The 21,695-nt window shown below is 36.0% G+C and overlaps 1 protein-coding gene across 4 annotated transcripts in view; it reads right to left on the reverse strand.

Annotated features, from left to right (window-relative positions):
- Window positions 1–21,695, reverse strand: part of NELL2 (neural EGFL like 2) — a 443,340-nt gene that overhangs the window by 20,472 nt on the left and 401,173 nt on the right. For all 4 annotated transcript variants that reach the window (XM_067009131.1, XM_067009130.1, XM_059081587.2 and 1 more), the window contains exons 17-18: window positions 15,012–15,152; window positions 842–1,035 (exon numbers count right to left, since the gene is read on the reverse strand). In XM_067009131.1, the coding sequence (XP_066865232.1) occupies window positions 842–1,035; window positions 15,012–15,152 (335 nt within the window). The remainder of the gene's footprint in view (window positions 1–841; window positions 1,036–15,011; window positions 15,153–21,695) is intronic.

Here is a 21,695-nt window from a genome sequence, read left to right on the forward strand (position 1 = left end):
TTTTTCACTTACAGGCATAGCATATTCATTATGGTTTCATTTATGCATTCATTCAAATATGATATTGTGACTATAGAAACATTAGCATAGTTAGAAACAAAATTTTACCATATGAATAAATAAACACATTGTGGTATTTCCATACAATGGAATACTATTCGGTAATAAAAAGGAATGGGTTACTGATACATGTAATGAATATAAATGAATGTAAAAACATAATGCTGAGAGAAAGAAGTCAGACACAAAAGAGTATGGATATTCTTCCCTTGGTATCCCTGGGGGATTGGTTCCAGGCCTCCCATGGATACCAAAATCCATCGATGCTCAAGTCCCTTATATTAAATGATATAATATTTGCACATAACCTATGCACACCCTCCTGTTTACTTTAAATTATCTCTAGATTACTTATAACATCTAATACAAGGTAAATATTATGTAAACAGTTGCCGGTGTGGGGGAAATTAAAGTTTTGGGTTTTTGAACTTTTTGGAATTTTTTTTCCCCCAATATTTTTGATCCACAGTTGGTTGAATCCATGGATGGGGACCCTGAAGATACGGAAGGCCAACTGTGTTATATGATTCCATTTATATCAGGCTCTAGAAAATACAAATCTAATCTACAGAAACTGGAAGCAGTGTTTGCTTGAGGCTAGGGCTATGAGACTAAGAAAGGACCAAGGCAACATTTTGGGTAGGTAAAAATGTTCTGTTGTATTAATTGAGTGATGGTTAAATGGACATATGCATTTGTCTAAGTTCATCAAGCTATACTCTTGAAATATATGCAAATTACACCTCGATAAAAATGGTTACAATGTTTTGTTTATACTAACCTGACACGAGCACACAGAGCACCGGTCATTTTCCAACACCCAAATCTGACCATTGTGCTTAACTTTTCCATCATGGATGCAGTCCCCTGTGCAATTCTTTCCATGAGGACATCGGCAATCATATCCACCATCCAAGTTAAAGCAAATGGTATCATTGGCACAGCTGTGCCTCCCGGTCCCACACTCGTCAATATCTACAGCCAAGAAAAGGCAGCAGGCAATGTGCTTAGAATATGCTCCGTTTCAAACAACTGCAATCTGGCAAGTTGTCTCCTGACATAAAGCATTCAACTGGAAATTAATTTTCATCTTACTGGCATACATTTCCTATTAATGCTGACTAAAGCAATGTTAATGATCTAGGGATTTCACACAAAAATATTATCAGGCTTGGTTTCAAACACCAAATAACCTTGGCTAGATTTTTAACTTTTATATCTCTGTAAATACCATTAGGCTTTATGAAACATTTATATTTTTTGAAAGTTAAGAATAGGACTCAATGTTTCAAACACAAACAGTTTGGCAGTGGAAATTCTAAAAGTGCCTATTTTTTTTTAAATTGGGGAAATCATCCTCAGTGTTAAAATGGTGCTTATGGAAAATCCTTTCTTAGTGGGAAATGAAATGTCATGGAAGACCTGAGGCATTTTTATTCAGTTTCAAGCCCTGTTCTCACAGCTATGTCACCCATATGTAAGCTCTTTCCAGTGTACTGCCCAGGTGTTCTTCCCTTAACAGTCCAGGCATTTTCACACTGTCCTTACACCCTACCTCTCACCCATGGAAGGGCAAGTGACCATAAGCAATTACCATCTCTCGCAGAAAGAATCCCCCAGTTCTTAACTTTTCCATTTCAGATCGTTTCATCTCCTGGCTCAGTTGGCAACTTCCCAATCTTCATCTGACCTCACCTATTCCATGGCAATCACAACCAAAGCATTTTCATACAGATGAAAAGCAAACATATGTTGACCCACAGATCAGGTCCATATGAAGATATGAGATTCATTTTATTTATCCACATCATTTAAAGGTCACAAGCCAAAATACATTTCAGGGATATTGTATGTGTGGCAATAAGGTGTTATTTCCTTTTTCATCTGAGTAAAGGTCAAGAAAGAAAGAATTAAATCACAGCAGGAAAAGTGGGTTAGAGAGAAGATGGAATATATAGCTTTTAACTAGGGGAACTGTACGCTGATTTCCCTTCAAAATTATAGAGTTTAGTAACTATCTTCCTTAAATGGTTTGATTTCAACATTGTTGGGGACATGCACTCATCAAGATTATACTTTAGCCACATTTAAATTCTTAAATACTTAAATTCTGTCATTATGTTTCCCTGGAAATAAGCTACATGATTACTTCTCTCTATGTACTTTGATTTTTATTAGTTCCCATATCAATAAAACCAATGAATTGAGATGACAGCTGAAAAGGTTTCTATTATAACTACAGTAAACTTTATTATAGCTTGATTTGTCAAGGATAATACTGCTTATAATTAAAAACTATGATCAAAAAATAACTCTTAGCCAGCATGAGGATATATTAAAATTTAAAAAAACACATTGATATATATATATATGTATACATACCTGTATATAAGATCAGAAAAAAATTTTCTGTTGGTAATAGAAATGAATTTTGTAAAACACGTCTATATTTGGTCTAATCTGAATAATAAGGTATCTTTGATGAGTTGATATTTGTCTCCCATTAAGTATTTTTGTAATTAGCAATTATGGTAAGCAAGAAAATTAACCATAGTTGTTTGGTCTCTTTGACCACAATCTTTACAAATATCTCTTACTACTATTTTAATATCCACTATATATATATATATAATATTATATTTAACCCTTTAAATATCCACTAATATAAAGACACTATTCTGTTAATGGCAATGGCTGGATTTTTACAATCATTTCATTTTGCCTTACATTTAAAATAAAAGCTCTGGTAACAGGTTTGTTTGTTTGGTTAAAGGCAGACACTGTCCTTGGATTTGATGCAGAAGAGAAAGAAAAGAAGATATATAGGTACAAAGAAAATATGTACCCTTAAATAAAGTACATTAACAATGAAGAAATAGAATAAAAAGTTGCTTACGACAATGGTTGGCATGTACTTGTCATTCCTAGAGAAATATATAGGCAAAAACATCATAAAGGACTATTACCTTTTGCTATCCTATGAGGTTTGAATTAATTTGAACTTAACTTTCCTGCTTGTTATCTATACTGGGTTTCCCAGTGCAGAAACTATTCTCAATTGAATGACAGTATAGAATTTTGGAATTCATTTTTACATATAGTTTTAGCATAATATAAGATTCCTGCATTATATACATAATATATACATAAAGAGTATATATTCTGCTTTGAAAAACCTACTATAGTATACAGAAATTCCAACTTTAAAAATACTGAGATAGCAGAAGCAAGAAGAACTACAATCCTGCAGCCTGTGGAACAAAAACCACATTCACAGAAAGATAGACAAGATGAAAAGGCAGAGGGCTATGTACCAAATGAAGGAACAAGATAAAAGCCAAGAAAAACAACTAAATGAAGTGGAGATAGGCAACCTTCCAGAAAAAGAATTCAGAATAATGATAGGGAAGATGATCCAGGACCTTGGAAAAAGAATGGATGCAAAGATCGAGAAAATGCAAGAAATGTTTAACAAAGACCTACAAGAATTCAAGAACGAACAAACAGAGATGAACAACACAATAACTGAAAAGAAAAATACACTGGAAGGAATCAATAGCAGAATAACTGAGTCAAAAGAATGGATAAGTGACCTGGAAGATAGAATGGTATTCACTGCTGTGGAACAGAATAAAGAAAAAAGAATGAAAAGAAATGAAGACAGCCTAGGAGACCTCTGGGACAACATTAAATGCAACAACATTCACATTATAGGGGTCCCAGAAGGAGAAGAGAGAGAGAAAGGACCCAAGAAAGTATTTGAAGAGATTATAGTAGAAAACTTCCCTAACATGGGAAAGGAAATAGCCACCCAAGTCCAGGAAACATAGAGTTCCATACAGGATAAACCCAAGGAGAAACATGCCGAGACACATAGTAATCAAATTGGCAAAAATTAAAGACAAAGGAAAATTATTGAAAGCAGCAAGGGAAAAATGACAAATAACATACAAGGGAACTCCCATAAGGTTAACAGCTGATTTCTCAGCAGAAACTCTACAAGCCAGAAGGGAGTGGCATGACATATTTAAAGTGATGAAGGAGAAAAACCTACAACCAAGATTACTCTACTCAGCAAGGATCTCATTCAGATTCTATGGAGAAATCAAAAGCTTTACAGACAAGCAAAAGTGAAGAGATTCAGCACCACCAAACCAGATCTACAACAAATGCTAAAAGAACTTCTCTAAGTGGGAAACACGAAAGAAGAAAAGGACCTACAAAACAAACTGCAAACAATTAAGAAAATGGTAATAGGGACATACATATTGATAATTACCTTAAACATGAATGGATTAAATGGTCCAACCAAAACACACAGGCTCACAGAATGGATACAAAAACAAAATGCACATATATGCTGTCTACAAGAGACCCATTTCAGACCTAGGGATACATACAGAGGGGATGAAAAAAGATATTCCATGTAAATGGAAATCAGAAGAAAGCTGGAGTAGCAATACTCATATCACATAAAATAGACTATAAAATAAGGAATGTTACAAGAGACAAGGAAGGACACTGCATAATGATCAAGGGATCAATCCAAGAAGAAGATAAAACAATTATAAATATATATGCACCTGATATAGGAGCACCACAATACATAAGGAAACTGCTAACAGCTATAAAAGAGGAAATCGACAGTAACACCATAATAGTGGGGGACTTTGACTCCTCAATTACAACAATGGACAGATCATCGAAACAGAAAATTAATAAGGAAACAGAAGCTTTAAATGACACAACAGAACAGATAGATTTAACTGATATATATATATAGGACATTCCATCCCAAAACAGCAGATTACACTTTCTTCTCAAGTGTGTATGGAACATTCTCCAGGATAGATCACATCTTGGGTTACAAATCAAGCCTCAGTAAATTTAAGAAAATTGAAATCATATCAAGCATCTTTTTTGACCACAACGCTATGAGATTAGAAATCAGTTACAGGGTAAAAAACGTAAAAAACACAAACACATGGAGGCTAAACAATATGTTACTAAATAACCAAGAGATCACTGGAGAAATCAAAGAGGAAATCAAAAAATACCTAGAGACAAATGACAATGAAAACACGACAATCCAAAACCTATAGGAAGCAGCCAAAGCAGTTCTAAGAGGGAAGTTTATGGCAACACAATCTTACCTCAAGAAACAACAAACAGCTCAAATAAACAATCTAACCTTATACCTAAAGGAACTAGAGAAAGAAGAACAAACAAAACATTTCTCCAAAGAAGACATACACATGGCCAAGAAGCACATGAAAAGCTGCTCAACATCACTAATTATTAGAGAAATGCAAATCAAAACTACAATGAGGTATCACCTCACACCAGTTAGAATGGGCATCATCAGAAAATCTACAAACAACAAATGCTGGAGAGGGTGTGGAGAAAACGGAATCCTCTTGCACTGTTGGTGGGAATGTAAATTGATACACCACTATGCAGAACAGTACAGAGGTGCCTTAAAAAATTAAAAATAGAATTACCATATGACTCAGCAATCCCACTACTGGGCATATACCAAGAGAAAGCCATAATTCAAAAAGACACATGCACCCCAATGTTCATTGCAGCACTATTTACAATAGCCAGGTCATGGAAGCAACCAAAATGCCCACTGACAGACAAATGGATAAAGAAGCTGTGGTACATATATACAGTGAAATATTACTCAGCCAGAAAAAGGAATGGAGGTAAGAAAATGGCAGCCTCCAGGAGGGCTCACATTGGTGAGTACACCCCAGAACTGCCACCGGCCGTGTCTTTGTCCCTGCAGTGAGCCACAGCTTCCCGCCACCTTTGCAGGAGACCTTCCAATACTAGCAGGAGAAGAGAGGGAGGATGAATAGAGGAATATAACAAGTTGGCAAGTTCTGCAATGCCATGTGGATGATAGGCTCTTGGTGCTCCAGCCAGGCATCAGGGCTGTGCCTGTGAGGTGGGAGAGCCAAGTTCAGGACACTGGTCCACAAGAGACCACCCAGCTCCATGTAATATCAAATGGCAAAAATCTCCCATAGATCTCCATCTCAACGCCAAGATCCAGCTCCACTCAACGACCAGCAAGCTACAGTGCTGGACACCCTATGCTAAACAACTAGCAAGACAGGAACACAACGCCATCCATTAGCAGAGAGGCTGCCTAAAACAATAATAAGGTCACAGACACCCTAAAACACACCACCAGATGTGGACCTGCCCACCAGAAAGATAAGAGCCAGCCTCATCCACCAGAACATAGTCAATAGTTGCCTCCACCAGGAAGCCAACACAACCCACTGAACCAACCATAGCCACTGAGGACAGACACCAAAAACAACAGGAACTATGAACATGCAGAAGTGAAAAGGAGACCCCAAACACAGTAACTTAAGCAAAATGAGAAGACAAAGAAACACACAGCAGATGAAAGAGCAAGGCAAAAACCAATCAGCCCATCTTGGAAATAGAATGGAGAGAACACAAGAAATGTTTAACAAGGACCTAGAAGAACTAAAGAGCAAACCAACAGTGAGGAACAACACAATAAATGAAATTTAAAATTCTCTAAAAGGGATCAATAGCAGAATAATTGAGGCAGAGGAACGGATAAGTGACCTGGAAGATAAAATAGTGGAAATAACTACTGCAGAGCAGAATAAAGAAAAAAGAATAAAAAGAATTGAGGACAGTTTCAGAGACCTCTCGGACAACATTAAACGCACCAACATTCGAACTATAAGGGTCTCAGAAGAAGAAGAGAAAAACAAAGGGTCTGAGAAAATATTTGAAGAGATTATAGTTGAAAACTTCCCTAATATGGGAAAGGAAATAGTTAATCAAGTCCAGGAAGCACAGAGAGTACCATACAGGATATATCCGAGGAGAAACATGCCAAGACACATATTAATCAAACTATCAAAAATTAAATACAAAGAAAAAATATTAAAAGCAGCAAGGGAAAAACAACAAATAACACACAAGGGAATCCCCATAAGGTTAACAGTTGATCTTTCAGCAGAAACTCTGCAAGCCAGAGGGAGTGGCAGGACATATTTAAAATGATGAAGGAGAAAAACCTACAACCAAGATTACTCTACCCAGCAAGGATCTCATTCAGATTTGATGGAGAAATTAAAACCTTTATAGACAGCAAAAGCTGAGACAGTTCAGCACCACCAAACTAGCTTTACAACAAATGCTAAAGGAAGTTCTCTTGGCAGGAAACACAAGAGAAGGAAAAGACCTACAATAACAAACCCAAAACAATTAAGAAAATGGTAACAGGAACATACAAATCGATAAATTACCTTAAATGTGAAAGGATTAAATGCTCCAACAACAAGACATAGATGGGCTGAATGGATACAAAAACAAGACCTGTACATATGCTGTCTACAAGAGACCCACTTCAGACCTAGGGACACATACAGACTGAAGTGAGGGGATGGAAAGATATTCCATGCAAATGGAAATCAAAAGAAAGCTGGAGTAGCAATTCTCATAAAAGACAAAATAGACTTTAAAACAAAGACTATTACAAGAGACAAAGAAGGACACTACATAATGATCAAGGGATCAATCCAAGAAGAAGATATCACAATTGTAAATATTTTTGCACCCAATAGTGGAGCGCCTCAATACATAAGGCAAATACTAAGAGCCATAAAAGGGGAAATCAACAGTAACACAATCATAGTAGGGGATTTTAACACCCCACTTTCAGCAATGGACAGATCATCCATAATGCAAATAAATAAGGAAATACAAGCTTTAAATGATACAATAAACAAGATGGACTTAATTGATATTTATAGGACATTCCAATAAAAAACAACAGAATACACATTCTTCTCAAGTGCTCTAGGAATATTCCCCAGGATAGATCATATCTTGGGTCACAAATCAAGCCTCAGTATACTTAAGAAAATTGAAATCGTACCAAGTATCTTTTCCGACAACAACGCCATGAGATTAGAGATCACTTCCAGGAAAAAATCTGTAAAAAATAAACACATGTAGGCCAAACAATGCACTACTTAATAACCAAGAGATCACTGAAGAAATCAAACAGGAAATAAAAAATACCTAGAAACAAATGATAATGAAAACATGATGACCTGAAACCTATGGGATGCAGCCAAAGCAGTTCAAAGAGGGAAGTTTATAGTAATACAGTCCTACCTTAAGGAAAAAGAAATATCTCAAATAAACAACCTCACCTTACACCTAAAGCAATTAGAGAAAGAAGAATAAAAAGCCCCAAAGTTAGCAGAAGGAAAGAAATCATAAAGATTAGATCAGAAATAAATGAAAATGAAATGTAGGAAACAATAGCAAAGATCAATAAAACTAAAAGTTGGTTTCTTGAGAAAAACAAAATTGATAAACCATTAGCCAGACTCATCAAGAAAAAAAGGGAGAAGACGCAAATCAATAGAATTAGAAATGAAAAAGGAGAAGTAACAACTGACACTGCAGAAATACAAAGTATCATGAGAGAATACTATAAGCAACTCTATGCCAATAAAATGGACAACCTGGAAGAAATGGACATATTCTTAGAAATGCACAACCTGCCGAGACTGAACCAGGAAGAAATAGAAAGTATGAACAGACCAATCACAAGCAGTGAAATTGAAACTGTGATTAAAAATCTTCCAACAAACAAAAGCCCAGGACCAGATGGCTTCACAGGCAAATTCTATCAAACATTTAGAGAAGCGCTAACACCTATCCTTCTCAAACTCTTCCAAAATATAGCAGAGGGAGGAACACTCCCAAACTCATTCTACGAGGCCACCATCACCCTGGTAACAAAACCAGATATGTGGGCTGGAATTCAGAAAATAGGACTGAGCCAAAATATAGATTTGGTGGAGATACACTTTCATCATTCCCTTTCTCAAAAATAGACTTTCAGACTCAAGTTCAAACTTATTAGAAAGGCGCTTAAAGCTACTTCCTTTGCTTCCTTTTTTGATCCACCTCCTAGAGTAATGGAAATAAAAACAAAAATAAACAAATGGGACCTAATGAAACTTAAAAGCTTTTGCAAAGCAAAGGAAACTACAAACAAGACGAAAAGACAACCCTCAGAATGGGAGAACATATTTGCAAATGAATAAACGGACAAAGGATTATCTCTAAAATACATAAACAGCTCATGCAGCTCAATATTAAAAAAACAAACAACCCAATCCGAGAACGGGCAGAAGACCTAAATAGACATTTCTCCAAAGAAGACATACAGATGGCCACGAAACACATGAAAAGCTGCTCAACATCACTAATTATTAGAGAAATGCAAATCAAAACTACAGTGAGGTATCACCTCACACCAGTTAGAATGGGAATCATCAGAAAATCTACAAACAACAAATGCTGGAGATGGTGTGGAGAAAACGGAATCCTCTTGCACTGTTGGTGGGAATGTAAATTGATACAGCCACTATGGAGAACAGTATGGAGGTTCCTTAAAAAACTAAAAATAGAATTACCATATGACCCAGCATCCCACTATTGGGCATATACCCAGAGAAAACCATAATTCAAAAAGACACATGCACCCCCCAGTGTTCATTGCAGCTCTATTTACAATAGCCAGGACATGGAAGCAACGTAAATGCCCATTGACAGACAAATGGACAAATAAGTTGTGGTACATATATACCATGGAAGATTACTCAGCCATAGAAAGGAATGAAATTGGGTCATTTGTAGAGACGTGGATGGATCTAGAGACTGTCATACAGAGTGAAGTAAGTCAGAAAGAGAAAAACAAATATCGTATATTAACGTGTATACGTAGAAGCTAGAAAAATGGTACAGACGAACCAGTGTGCAGGGCAGACACAGATACAGAGAAGAAACGTATGGATACCAAGGGGGAAAGTGGTGGGTGGGGGGTGGGGGGATGAACTGGGAGATTGGGATTGATATATATACACTAATATGTATAAAATGGATAACTAATAACCTGCTGTATAAAAAAATAAGTAAAACAAAATTCAAAAAAAAATATTGGTAAGTGCTTTAGTGAGTGATTGGAGAAATAATGTTGCTGAAGTCAGTGGTCAAGTCTCAGTTCCCACTGAACTTGAGCTAGCAGCAGCTTTTGACACAGGTCCTTCCCTCTCCCTGATAAATTTCCTTTATTTGCTTCCTATCACACTGGTAGCTCTTTTTGGATCTTTCTTCTGCCCGCATACACATTCTCCATGTGTGGCAGTTACATTATGAATAAGATTTAGCCAAGCAAAGAGGAGGTAAACACTGGTCTAGTCAGAGGTAAGGGTGTGTCTGAGTCCCAATGTTCAGAGTCATCAAGATGTGTTAGAGGATCAGAAGTATTGGTATGACTTGAATGTCTAGGAAGAGCAGAGTGGGTAGACAGGCAGCTGAAGACATTCTCAGGGATCAGTTAAAAGTCATGTTGTAAGAAATTTGAACCTTATCTTAAAGACAATAAAATGTCATTTTAGGGAATTGCTAAAAAAAAAATCATAATCAGATATCCATTTTTGAAAGGGTCCTTTGGCTTCACTGTGGAAAAGGGATTTAAATGGATTAGAAACTGAAGCTAGGAGACTGATTAATAAACTGTTCAGTATTCCAGGAAAGAGATAGTGATATAATAAAAGGAAACACTTATATAGTGGTTGGTATGTATCAAATTCTAAGTACTTTCATATAATGACTCATTTCATATAATGACTCACAACAACCATCATTATCTCCATTGTATAGATCAGGAAATTGAGGCCTAGACATGTTGAATAACTTTCTCAGGGTCACACAGCTAGTAAGGTATACAGCCCAGATGGGAACCCAAGCTGTCAGGCTCCAAGTCTGTGCTCTTAGGCATAATGCTGTATTGAATAGCAGCAGTGGGGATGCATAGAAAGAAACAAGAAAGCTAAAATCTTCCAAGATAGAAACAACAAAGATAAAGCAACTTCTTAGTGATTTGTTGGCTTCAAAGACTAGGGAGAGAGAAGGGTCATGAATGATTAGATTTCCCGCTTGGAAAATTTGGTTGATGCTATTTGTACAAAGAGCAAGATTTTGCTGGGGAGTTGAAGTAGGTGGCAGGGATGAGCAAAGACATGAATTAGTTTGACATGTTGAAATACACTTTCCTCTGGGCTTCCAGGTACAGCTGTCCAGCTGGATATGTGGGTCTGGAATTCAGAAAATAGGACTGGGCCAAAAGATAGATTTGGTGGAGATATAACACTTTCATCATTCCCTTTCTCAAAAATAGACTTTCAGACTCAAGTTCAAACTTATTAGAAAGGCATTTAAAGCTACTTCCTTTGCTGGAACTCTCTTTCCCTATCTCAATGAGCCAAAAATCACATCATACTCAAGGTCCTGAAACAATGCTAGATATTCAATCCTTTCTTGATCCCAACAGGAAATAATTTCTCTCTTTGTTTCATTATGGCTCTGAATTCATACTTTTCTTATGTATTCATCATTTTCAACTTTGCAGCTTTCTCCTCTATTGAAAAACTTACTACATTCTATCTTGTATGACAGTTGTTACTGTACATATTTTATCTCAACTACAAGCTGAGAGCAGTGATCATACCTCCTTTATATTTCTTCACACCAGGTTCCTGGTAAAATACCTCAAGGTACCTGTGCATAGATTCAGTAACCACTTCTTGAGTTGAAATAGATTCATTTCATTTTCATACTTTTCCTTGATTTAAGTTTAGAATTTATAGTATTTGGCTTGAACATAATACTCAAAAGATGTTACCCTATAAACATTTTTTGGGGGTCATACAAGTTCAGAAAATCCTCACCAAGCATAAAGATAAACCAGAAATAAAAGCTTTAAATAAAGGGAAATGTGGGCATGAAAATACAATATTCTTACCTGAAAAAAAAATACTGGGCTTTATTCTCAGAGAGAGACAAATTTTCAGGCACATTAGGAATGATGATATGGACAAGGAAAGTGGTACCCTTGTACATTACCTAGCGATTAAATGTCTACACCTTTGAGGTAAATGGATGAGCAAAACAGTTTACACTTTGTACGAATGCAGTTTATAAACATACATTTGTAGATTACACAGCCTAAAAAGTAGTGAAACAGTGCAAAGTTATTTATTCACATTTTCAAATACGAATATTATACTTCAGCATAATTGTAAACCCACTGCGGTGGCTTTGTCCACACTGAAATGCTTCTTTTCTTTTCCCCCAGCACAGAAAAATGGAACCTGCTCAGATATAATCACACTCTTAAAATTGCAACCTTCTAAATACTAATATTACAATTCTACAAATCACTGAAATTGCAGTAAATAGATAGTTGTTAAAAAGAAGCACTTTAGTTCTCTCTTGTTTTATACAACATAGGTGGGTTCTTTTAAAAGTATTCTTCAGAGCACACCGTCTTCTGAAAGAGTAGTAGATTTTTATGATAACCATTATAAATTATACTGGAAGATAATAATAGAATCATCTTTCTAGAACTGTGGTTCTTTTTAAAAAAATAAGATTTCCCATTCTTTCTGTATTTACGGAGTTTCCTCAGAAAGCCTTTTCTGTCTTTTAGGTATTTCATAGAATCCTTTACTTCCCTATATTCATCTTTATAATGTGTTATTTTAATGGCTAGTTTCATTTTCCTTGTTACTTTTGGACACTAATGAATGCACTAATTATGTTTTGTCCTTTTTTTCCTGACCATTACATCTTTACTGTGTATCATACCAAATGTCTGGTGGAAAAGTAAAGTATTTCTTTTTTCTCAGTTAAATAAGCAGAGTTATCGACAGAGAAAGAAGAGAAAGTGGTATCTAAGATTTGAGGAGACGGAAGAAGGTATGCAGGGGAAAGTAACTAAGGAAATAAAGTAGGAATACTGGGTGATGCCGATGGTCCTCAGAGCAGGTAGCTTACAAGATGGCCCCCAATGATCCTCACCATTTAATATTCACACGCTTGTGTAATCCTCTCCCCTTGGACTTACTGACTGGCTTCTAACAAATAGACTATGGGAGAAGTGATGAAATGTCACATCTGAGATTCAGTTATGGAAAGACTGTGGCTGTCATCTTGGGCACCTGCTTATTCTAGGGGAAGCCAGCCCCCAGCCCTGTGGAGTAGCTTATGTGTTAAGGAGACAAGGCCTGCCAATAATCACATGAGTGACCTTCATTCTCTCCACTCCCATCCCAGACAAGCCTTCAAGATTAGACCACATCTCTGGGCAACAACTTAATGGTAGTAACCTCATTAGAAACCTTGAACCAGAGGCATTCAGTTAAGCTGTGCCACAGAAGTCGTGAGATAACTTTTGTTGTTTTCAGCTTCTAAGTTTTGGGGGTAACTTTTTAACACATCAATAGATAACTAATACAGCCCTCTTGAGACATGTGGTCATAAATTTAAAAGATAGTGAAAGCAGTTGCAAATATAAAGTAAGATAGTCAGCAGAGGTATGTATTTTTTCTAATTACATTCTGATGCACAGAAAAGGATACCAAGCAAAATTAAACACAGGTTACCCCTAGAGCAGAAGAGAAAGGGCTGGGGAAAAGGGGGAGATGAAATAAAGATGCATTTTCAGCTTTGCTCTATATATTTCTGTATGATTTGAATTATTTATAATCAGCTTGTATTCATTCTTTATGTATGTAACTTAAAATAAAATAAAAGACAATCTTAAGAAGGTAGCATTGAAGACTTCTTCCTCATAATATATACTGTAGAAAACAGGCAAAATATTTTATCGGGGGAAGGGCAAAATCACACGGTTTGATCGGCTTCTTGAATGGCATTCTCTACAGGGCTGGAAGTACGCATTCTGGAACATTCACAAGTGCCAGGTAGAGTCTTCAGACCACAGCTAAGTGGTTATTTGCAGATGCCAGGTTTTAGCCCCTGGTAAGGCAGTAGCGTTCCCATTCCACGTAAAACTCCAGATGAACGTTCCGCTCAAGGTCCAGAGCTCTGCAGCTGCTGGCAAAGCACGCTGGGAGCCTTGGCATCTATCACCCAAGTCTGTTTCACTTTTCTCTGCGTGAAAAACTCTTGAGGCCCAAGGATAAAAGACATCTCATCATTTAAGCGTCAAGCACTGCGAAGTTAGATTCTCCAAGGCTTTCATCGACTGTGTCATTTTAGCTGCATCATTCTCTTAGGCTGTTACTCTATGAAGGTGTAAACACCAATGGAGAAAATAATGACTTCTTGAGGTTTGTTTTGTTTTCCAATCCTACGCCAAATCCTTTTAGTATGGGTGGTTTCCCTGACAATTATTCACTGTGCTTTGCTTACTCTGCCTGCCTCCTAAATATTGTGCCCCTTAATAGAGGATATAAGGGATCAGAGCTGTCAATTCACTGAAAATAAGTCAAAATTAATGGTAAATAATTGAATATAATCTTTTCAAATTTCCACTCTTATTAGATTGACATCTTATGTGAAGCAGGGACCATATCTTCTGTATCCAACATTCACTAAAGATCTCTGACTTTGCCAGGTAAGTGATACGTTAGGAATAGCCCAGAGTAGCATGCATTATGTTTCCCTTGGCCATATCATCATTGTATTTCCTCTACCCTCATTTTCCCTCTATCCTGCTTTCCTCATCTATTTTTTTTCTAGCTCATTTTTGGGTCAGATTTTTACATGCTGCCATTTAAAAAAATTTATCTGACATTATGGGTTTATTCATTCTAAAACACCCTTCAACAGTTAAAAGTGTCCACAGAAAACTGGTTTACTATTGCAAGTTTTAATTATCTAAAAATCAGTTATCATAATTAGCAAGCAAAAGTTAGATTTTAACATGTTTCTAATCACTGTTGTATAACACACAGCAAAAATCACCAATACCTTAAATATTAGATCAATGTCTACTATTTACATCTTACTGCATTTTCCTCAATTTTAAGACTTTAAACCCTAGGTCTTCTCCTTGTACTGACCTTCACACGATTCTCCACTTGGTGAAAACATCCCATTATCATGGTAGCCATCTCTGCACTCACAGTGGTACCATCCAGGCAGGTTGATGCAGTTAGCACGGCTGTCACACTGAACAAAGCCATCAGAGCACTCATCAATGTCTATTTGGGAACGAAAATAGAAACGGGATGTTATACAATTGCTGCCTTTCTCTCAAAGAAACTAAAATATTCTGTTAGATGGCTACTAAAATATTTAGTGCCAGCAAATCCTTAAAACTGAGAAAACATAAAATCAAGAAAGTCTACTTGGTTGTTGAAAGCTATACAGAAAGAATGTAGTGGTATTAGCAATAGGAGAAACATCTAGACAGCTTCTCTGCTGCAAAAGTCATCCAACTGTAGAAACTGGAAAGAAACCATCTGTGATAGTCATTAATGCTGCTCACCAAATATTTCCAGCTCTTCTTCTGGACACAACCTAGGATTGCCGTGTGACTTCCTGAAGTCAGTTAGGGAATGACATGTGTCACTTCCAGAGAGAGCCTTAAAGATGCAGTGTGTGATTCACACATACTCTTCCCCCATCACAATGACCAGTGATTTCCAGAAGCTCTGAAGATCAGCCTGAGTCCTGAGTGAAGACGATATGGGGCATGTTCCTCCTCTAGTTGGGGTGGACATAGAGTATGAGCAAGAAACCAACCTTTTTGCTTTAAGCCACTGAAATTTTAGGGTCTCATTACTATCAACATACTCTCCAGTATATGGCAATAGCATTCATGCATCAACATGCTTCAGATTTTTTTTTTTTTTTTTTTTTTTTTTTTTTTTTTTTGCGGTATGCGGGCCTCTCACTGCTGTGGCCTCTCCCGTTGCGGAGCACAGGCTCCGGACGCGCAGGCCCAGCGGCCATGGCTCACGGGCTTAGTTGCTCCGCGGCATGTGGGATCTTCCCGGACCAGGGCACGAACCCGTGACCCCTGCATCGGCAGGCGGATTCTCAACCACTGCGCCACCAGGGAAGCCCTTGCTTCAGATTTTTGAGAATATATCCCATCTATGTCACCTTTTAATGTTTCACATATATCATTACTTCATTCAACCCTCAAAAAAAATCTTGCCATTTGGACAGCATATTGAATATATGAAAAAAAAATGAGGCAAAGGAAATTACGGGATTTAACCAAGGTCACCTAAGAGTTCACATTTGCCTAACTTTCTGGTGTGTGCTCCTTCATACAAGTAGACAGGGGCTGAAATTGGCAAAATTGTCTAAACAAACAGAGCACGTATCTTGAGTTTCATATATTTCCTCCAGTGGCTTATTACTATTCCCAAATGTTGTGAGACTTTTATTCTTCTTATTCAGTGTTTTTTTTTTTTTTTTTTTTCCAGGCTGTTGATTAATGGGAGCATCTGATGTCCATCCAAGTCTCTTTAATCAGTCACAGAGGAAAAAGTAATTTCTAGAGTTGCCTTACAGAGTGTCCCCTTCTTAATACCTTCTAGGTTTTGGGGTGCTTTGGGGTTGCCTCAGACCTTGCTAAGTGATCTGCCGGCACCATACCATCACAGCTGCCAAAAATATCCATCTTAACAACCCTTTGCCATGACTGCAGATTCCACTCGCCAAGGTAGAATAGCCTTTTCTTATATGTTTTCCATACCTGCATCATATTCACTGTTTCAGTGACCAGCATGACAAGTCCCTCCTATTGATGGGAAGACCAGATACTTTTTAGAGTCCTTTCCTCCCAGACAATCCACTCCAGCTCAGCAGTATCTACTGTCTTCTTAGTCTCATCTAACTTCAAATCCTTGGAAGTATATATTTCTTTCATTTTCTTTTAAAATTTCCTCTTTTACTATGTTCAATTTTTAAAGAGACAAATTTTTGAATAAGTAAGATTTTTAAAAGAAAAAAAAGTCATCACTCATATACTTCTTGATAAGCCCGGAGTTCCTTCAGTAAAACAAGGCACAAACCATTCTCTTAGATTAGGTAGGTAAGCCAAAATAAATATTTTATATGATTGCAAAATTTTAACATTATTTCTTAACTATGAGTGATTTGCTTCTGTGGTTTCTCTTCTGAAGAGTCAGTTCCTTACTGTTAGTAATTTCTATTGTCAAAATAATTGTTAGTGGCCAAATCAGCTAACCATTGACTTCCTGACACATAGCTGATGTGGACTGCTTCCATTTACTAAGGCCTCATAGGTTTTATGAAACAGCCTATCTGTATGTACTTCAGGGGCCTCCCCAACTGATGATTTATAAATGGGACTAAAATGCTATGCTCATTTCAGCTTTATATGGTCTTTTCTTCTAACCCAAAAGATGCAGGAAATTGGTTATGTCCTTTCTTAAGTGCATGGACAAAAGAAAACAGGTTGGAATTTAAGCTTTAGAAATGAGTTTATTGGAAGAAGGTCAGGAGGCAGATGTTTAGAGTACCTCATTTTAGAATAATTTGGTCATTAGCGTTGGTGATTTGGAAGTAAATATTAATAGAACATAGCCTTATCCACTGAAGCAACTTTCACATCTCTTATTTACCCTTTAATTTAGTTATTTTTTCTTGCTGCAACACAAGGGTTACCTCAGGTCACATGACACAGATATATCTTTCAATATTTACTCCTCACTCATTTTCTCTTGTCACTCTTTCTAATCATCAGGCCCACTCCTATACTGCTTCATCCCCACTTCTCTTTGTTTATATTACAGCAACCTTGCTTGATCTATATCCATTAAAGTTTATAGAAATGTTACACAGTATATTAGTGCATATTCCCTGAAGACTGGGGATTGCAACATGTGCTGGCCATAATGTATTTTCCGATACAATCTGAGTATCATTATTTGACTATTAATACTAGGTAGTATTTTAGAGGATAGATATGAAAATATATATGTCACTCATTAATTTATCATCCAATACTTATTGAATACCTGTTATATTCCAAGTATTAAGTGCTGGGGAAACAAGGATACATAAAGCAGAAGTAATTTCTGCCCTTACTGAGTTTACTATCTATCTAAAGTGTGTTTTATTTTAAGAAAATTAAACTTATGAAAGACTGAATTTACAATCATGCAGGACAGTGTTTCCCAGCATGTTATATATCTGCCGTCACTGGTATGGTATTTAGGTGATAACAGCAAATACTTTATTTTAATGGTTACATTTTTATATTTCTGAATTATTTCTATTTATACTAATAGTACAGTAGTGAAATTGTATTTAAATTTAAAAAGTGAGAGGGATTACAGAAACAACAGTAAGTAGATATTGGTATAAACAGTGTATGAATATGACAAAACTTATTAAGGTGGCGTATGAATGACTGGAGTTTTGAAAACACTAAGATACAGTATGGAGCAATTATTCATAGCTCAGAAGGATTTACTGAGTAGTTCATTAGGTAGTGAAATGTCTTAATTCATTTAAAATATGACTCAACTTATAAAATATAGCATAAGTATACATATGTCATGGCTCAAATTATATACTTGCTACCATTTAGGATAGCAAAGTAAAACTAGCCAGATAATATACATTGCTTTGTTTTACACTTTCATGTTCCTGCTAATTTTGATTTGTTTATGAAAACTTTTCTACTTTGGTGAAAGTCGGTAGAAAATGAGAGTGTGCTTGAATTGCTACAGTATACACTTTCCACCAGAAGGTATGTTTGTTTGGTTCATGGTTCTAATTAAAGTGAAAGATGAAACAAGCAGCCTTATCTGTAAGCTAGCTGATGGTATGTATATCTTTAGTTGCTCAGTAATCATTAATAAGTAAAGAATTGAAATCTGATCCACAATTTAAGAATTAAGTATATTTTAACTATACACAAATGTAGATATTACTATGAGTTAGAACACATAAATGCACACATATTGTGTGCAATTTCAGATATGCACATATTGTGCTTTACATATCATATAATCACAGAAAGTAGTAAAAAAAATCAAATGATTTATTTCTTTGGTACTTTCTTTAGGTCAGTTAAAACCAAACTTTATATTATCTAATTGAGTTAGAAACACAGAGAACAGCAGACCTGGGGGGGGGGGAATGTTATTATTTTATTCCATATAAGAACTACCAAGTTTGAACAAATTACTTTCCAAACCAAATTAGAGTATTCAAAAAGGCTAGTACAGGATGTATAAGCTCATATGATTTAGTCTTAATTATAAGGACCTTAATTTTATACTCTGTAGGTACATTATATAAAAAACTAAAAATAAATTTTATGAAAAACTGTGATTTCATAATATATTCTGTCTTAGAAAGGAACTAGTTCCTTAGGGACAATTAGAACTTTTTCACTAGCTACATTTAGAACAGTCAGCTAGTGATGATATTGAGATGCTGTCCCAGAGCAGAGAGAATCTAAAATCCAAAAGATATTTAGCCATCCAACAGCAGTCACAAATAGCAGTCATACTCCAGAGATAAAAATCAACTTAGAAAATGGAAGTGGAAGGCACTGTGGGGATAGATTTTCTAGAAAGTACGTATGTTTTGAGGTAATCATTAAAAACAAAGCAACAAGCAGAAAAGAAGAAAGGAAAATGTATAAATTAAAAAAAGCTCACATATGTCAGTATCTTGTTTTCTTTGCCTCCCTCAGGTGTGGTGACACAAGACTGCATGCCTCCTACAATGTCACAAACCACTGGCTTCAGAGGAGGCCAAACAAAAATGGCTTTTGACATCAGCATTTAATGGGTCACTTTGGAAAATGACAAATTATTTCTTTGTAAAATTAAGTGTAGTTATAAAATGAGACACTTGAATGATAAACAAACCCTTTCTCATGCATAGTAACAGTTATTTCTATCATAACAACATAACTAAGAATAATAAAAAGTGTGTAAATATCTAGAACCATCCATACCTAAAATAGACCCTAATCATTAGTTTAACCTGCTACCCTATTCAAAAGAAAAGAAAATATAATTATTTTTAAAAAATGAGCATGGTACTTTTAATGGCAAAGTCAAATCATGAGAGTACTGTGTTTCAAAGTGTTTATTATTAATAAAAACCTGACAAGTTCTCATAAAAAACATAGTACTTGGACTATTTATATCACTATTTTATTCACTGGTAGTTAAATTATATTGATAAACAGTAGGAAATTAAACATCCTCAAAACAATTAATCAACTCTTGATTACCCACATGTGGATTATTTGCTTTCTAGATTATCCACAGCATTTTTTTAAAAATCACAAGGTCATTTCCCTCTGTCTTTTGTTGAGCTTCTGGGGAGTCTGCTTTCAACATTTAGATGTGCGTGCTCAATGAAAGCAGACTCTTTTGAGCATTACATTGTTTTTTACAACTATTCCAGACTTGGGTATAAAATATCCAAAATTTCATAAAAAGACTGGTTTTTCTCATGTGAACTTTTTGAAAGTAAAATGACAATATATGTACATAAAATTTGAAAATCCTAAAATCCTCTTCACAAGTTGGATAATAACATTGGAGATTTAGTGAAAATTATTTTCACTACTTTATAGTTCATAATTAGGAAGTTAATGACAACTCTATAAAAAAGCATAATATAATTTCTTCATCATGGCATTTAGTCCTCACAACAGCTGTGTGAGTTATTCTTATCCCTCTGTCATAGACAAAGAAGCGGTGAGAGCAAAGGCATTGCCCAAGGTCACACCACGGACCAGAACTCTTTCAACTCCAGGTCCAGTGCTCTTTTTCTCACCACAGGCTGCCTCTGAAGACCAACACTTGGCCAACCAGAAACAGCCTATACTTTGAGATGTCTCAGTAAAAAAAAGACATCTCAGATGTCTTTTTTTTTTAAACATCTTTATTGGAGTATAATTGCTTTACAATGAATGGTGTGTTCGTTTCTGCTGTATAACTAATCAGTGTATACCTTAAGGTGAGTGAATTCCAGCTCTGTGGCTTGTCAGCTGTGTAACTTTGAGTTATTTTACTAAACTTCTCTGGGTTTTCTGTTTTTGAAATAGAAGTAATACTCTCTATTTCTTAATAGTTCGCTCTTAACTACCGCCATTCACGAACTATACGTGGCATCACAGGAGAAGCAGTGCCTGGCTCAGAAGAGCTACTCCTCCTTATCTGTGTGCCCACCTTTCAAAAGTACCTTGATTCTTTGGGTTTTCTGTCTATCAGTTTAAAATTTCTCACAAAAACCCCAAAACAAAACCAAAAATGGGGGGAGGGGAAGTCTGAATTGAATGATTCTATAGATTGATTTGGGGAGAACTGATATCTTTACATTAGTGAATCTTTTCATCCACACACATGATGTATTTCCTCTTTCTCTAATAATTTTTATAGCTTTTATGGGTCTTTATAGATTTCTGAAAGGACACCTATATAGTTTGCCTGGGCTTATTCCTAAATGGTTTTTTTGTCTTCCTTTTTATTGAAACCAACATTATTTTTCTCCAGCTTTATTAAGGTATAATTGACAAATAAAATTGTAAGATAGTTAAAGACTACAATATGATGATTTGATATATGTATAAAATGTGAAAGGATTCCCCCATTGCCCCATTGAGTTAATTAACACATCCATCACTTCACAGATTTATCTTTTTTTTTTCTTTTGGTAAGAACATTGAAGTTCTACTCTTTTAATAAATTTCTATTATACAATACAGTATAATCAACTACAGTCATCATGTT

Source organism: Kogia breviceps, chromosome 12, assembly GCF_026419965.1.
Source record: "Kogia breviceps isolate mKogBre1 chromosome 12, mKogBre1 haplotype 1, whole genome shotgun sequence".
Taxonomy (NCBI): Eukaryota; Metazoa; Chordata; class Mammalia; order Artiodactyla; family Physeteridae; genus Kogia; species Kogia breviceps.